Source organism: Adiantum capillus-veneris, chromosome 24 (assembly GCF_014529385.1).
Source record: "Adiantum capillus-veneris isolate H3 chromosome 24, ASM1452938v2, whole genome shotgun sequence".
In the NCBI taxonomy this organism is placed as follows: Eukaryota; Viridiplantae; Streptophyta; class Polypodiopsida; order Polypodiales; family Pteridaceae; genus Adiantum; species Adiantum capillus-veneris.
Genome location: NC_140954.1, coordinates 69,651,868 through 69,654,033, shown reverse-complemented (window position 1 = coordinate 69,654,033; position 2,166 = coordinate 69,651,868). Strand labels below are relative to the sequence as shown.

The following is a 2,166-nucleotide window of genomic DNA, read 5'->3' as shown; positions in this document are numbered from 1 at the left end:
CATACCTAGCTAGGTACGATTGGCCGGCCCGGTTTGGGGGGGGGGGGGGGGGGGGGGGGGGGGGGGGGGGGGGGGGGGGGGGGCGGTGGTTCCCTGCCCCCAATCATACCTAGCTAGGTATATTGTGGTGCCTCTCGAGCAGAAGCTCATGATGTTATTCATTGTATGAAAAACACTAAAAAAGACTCCGTTTTTCTACATTAGAAAATTTCCAAATCTTCTTGTGGTGTGTGTGGCGCTTTGGCCTCTCAACCTACGGGACGTTGTGGGTTCAAATCCCCCACTGGGTCACACTCTAGAGAGATAGCTTGTGCTCACCTTGCTAAGGCTCTTGCCCTTGGACACTCAAGTGCATCCTCCTCTTGGGGTGGATCACTCAAGTATTTAAAATTAAGTTCAGTAAAATATCAAACAGTTAAGGGAGAAATTCTCTAATGAAGTAAACTTTCAATGAAGGTAATCAAGCGACTTGCCTTTGAAGAAGGGTTGCAAATTCAAAATTGTTTGTGCTAAACAAATTATTGCCACAGAGAAGAAGAAGAAGAGAGTTTTTACGTCGTAGGAAACTATCCCGAGAGCGAGAGAGAGAGAGAGAGAGAGAGAGAGAGAGACTCTGGACTTTAAACGATATATTGATACCGAATGAGAAAATTTGGGTACAATTTGGGCATATGAAGATGAAGATCAAGAAAGGACAAACAATTCGGATATTTTTTATCTTTTTTTTCCCAGGAAGCACAAAGGAAATGTGAGACGACGCTTGTTTGTACCATTCAGCAAAATTATTTTTGAAAAAAAGACAGCCTGCACAAATTAGCAATAAGAGGATACATGATTAGAGGGAAACATCACCAATTGTATTATTTGCCAAGAAATAAATGGGGAGAGAGAGAGAGAGAGAGAGAGAGAGAGAGAACCTCAATATGGTGGGCCTCCTATTTTGGGAAAGGGCTTATATGGTTCAGTGTCCCTTGGAGGAACGATTGGGACACTGTGAGTAGTTGGTGGGCTATGGTTGTTGTTGCTAGTGCTCTTTGGAGGACTGTGAGAGGGTGGGCTATGGTTGTTGTTCCCAGTGCTCCTTGGAGAACTGTGAGAGGGTGGGCTATGGTTGCTGTTGCCCGTGCTCCTTGGAGGACTGTGAGAGGGTGGGCTATGGTTGTTGTTCCTTGGTGGGCTACCAGCGCTTCTTGGAGGACTGTGAGAAGGTGGGCTATGGTTGTTGCCACTGCTCCTTGGGGAACTATGAGAAGGTGGGCTATGGTTGTTGCCACTGCTCTTTGGAGGGCTATGGTTGTTGTTGCCACTGCTCCTTGGAGGAGTATGAGAAGGTGGGCTATGGTTGTTGTTACCACTGTTCCTTGGAGGACTGTTCCTTGGAGGAGTATGAGAAGGTGGGCTATGGTTGTTGTTACCACTGTTCCTTGGAGGACTGCTTGCAGGAGGACTATGGCCGTTGCCGGTGCTTGGAGGAAACTTGGGCTTAAAATGCTCATCGGCAGTAACAGCCTGGAGCCATCGTCGACGCGATGAGGCCGACGCGCCGTGTGCCTCGTCCGCCGCAAACAATATTGGTAGGCATGCCACCACCATCACCACTATCATCTCCTTGAAGCTAGCCATAGTAGGTGGCTGAGTTGGTACGTGCTCTCGCTTGTCACCTTTTTATAGTGCACGGGGAGCAATATTTAAGCGGGCTTCATAAAAATTCATTTCTTTTTATAAAATGGCTGTTAATTATGGCGGAATCAGCTATATCTGTGTGTAAGAGAGAGAGGCAGAGAGTTGCTAATTTAGCGAATTCACCCGTTTAAGGGCTGCGCAGCAAGCAAGCATACATAAATAGAGAGAGTATGCAACAATGCTTTAATTTTGAAGAAACCTCTCTTGGAAGGGGGGCGTGTGTGTGTGTGTGTCTGAGAGGGCTTTGGTTATATTTCGGCCTGCTAGGCCTCGTGGCAAAGCAACGCATGCCGGTTGCCGGTCGAATGTAACCGTTAGGCAACCGTTGACCAAAAAGTCAATATGCGGAGCTCAGGCGCAGTCTCGAACCCCTGACCTCGCATCCCAAAAGCATTGCCTTAACCACTACACTACGTGCATGCATGTGCACAAGGTGTGGCGCATTTTGTAGATACCCTTAAAAAGTTTGCTGCCCCCCCCAAA

The 2,166-nt window shown here is 47.8% G+C and overlaps 1 protein-coding gene across 1 annotated transcript; it reads right to left on the bottom strand.

Annotated features, from left to right (window-relative positions):
- Window positions 1–614: 614 nt before the first annotated feature.
- LOC147426549 (uncharacterized) lies at window positions 615–1,657 on the bottom strand. Its single transcript, XM_086498398.1, has 3 exons — window positions 991–1,657; window positions 918–935; window positions 615–804 (listed from the first exon to the last, which is right to left on the bottom strand). The coding sequence occupies exons 1-3, from the start codon at window positions 1,621–1,623 to the stop codon at window positions 715–717; spliced, it is 741 nt and encodes a 246-aa protein (XP_086354524.1). The 5' UTR covers window positions 1,624–1,657; the 3' UTR covers window positions 615–714.
- Between the last annotated feature and the right edge of the window lie 509 nt (window positions 1,658–2,166).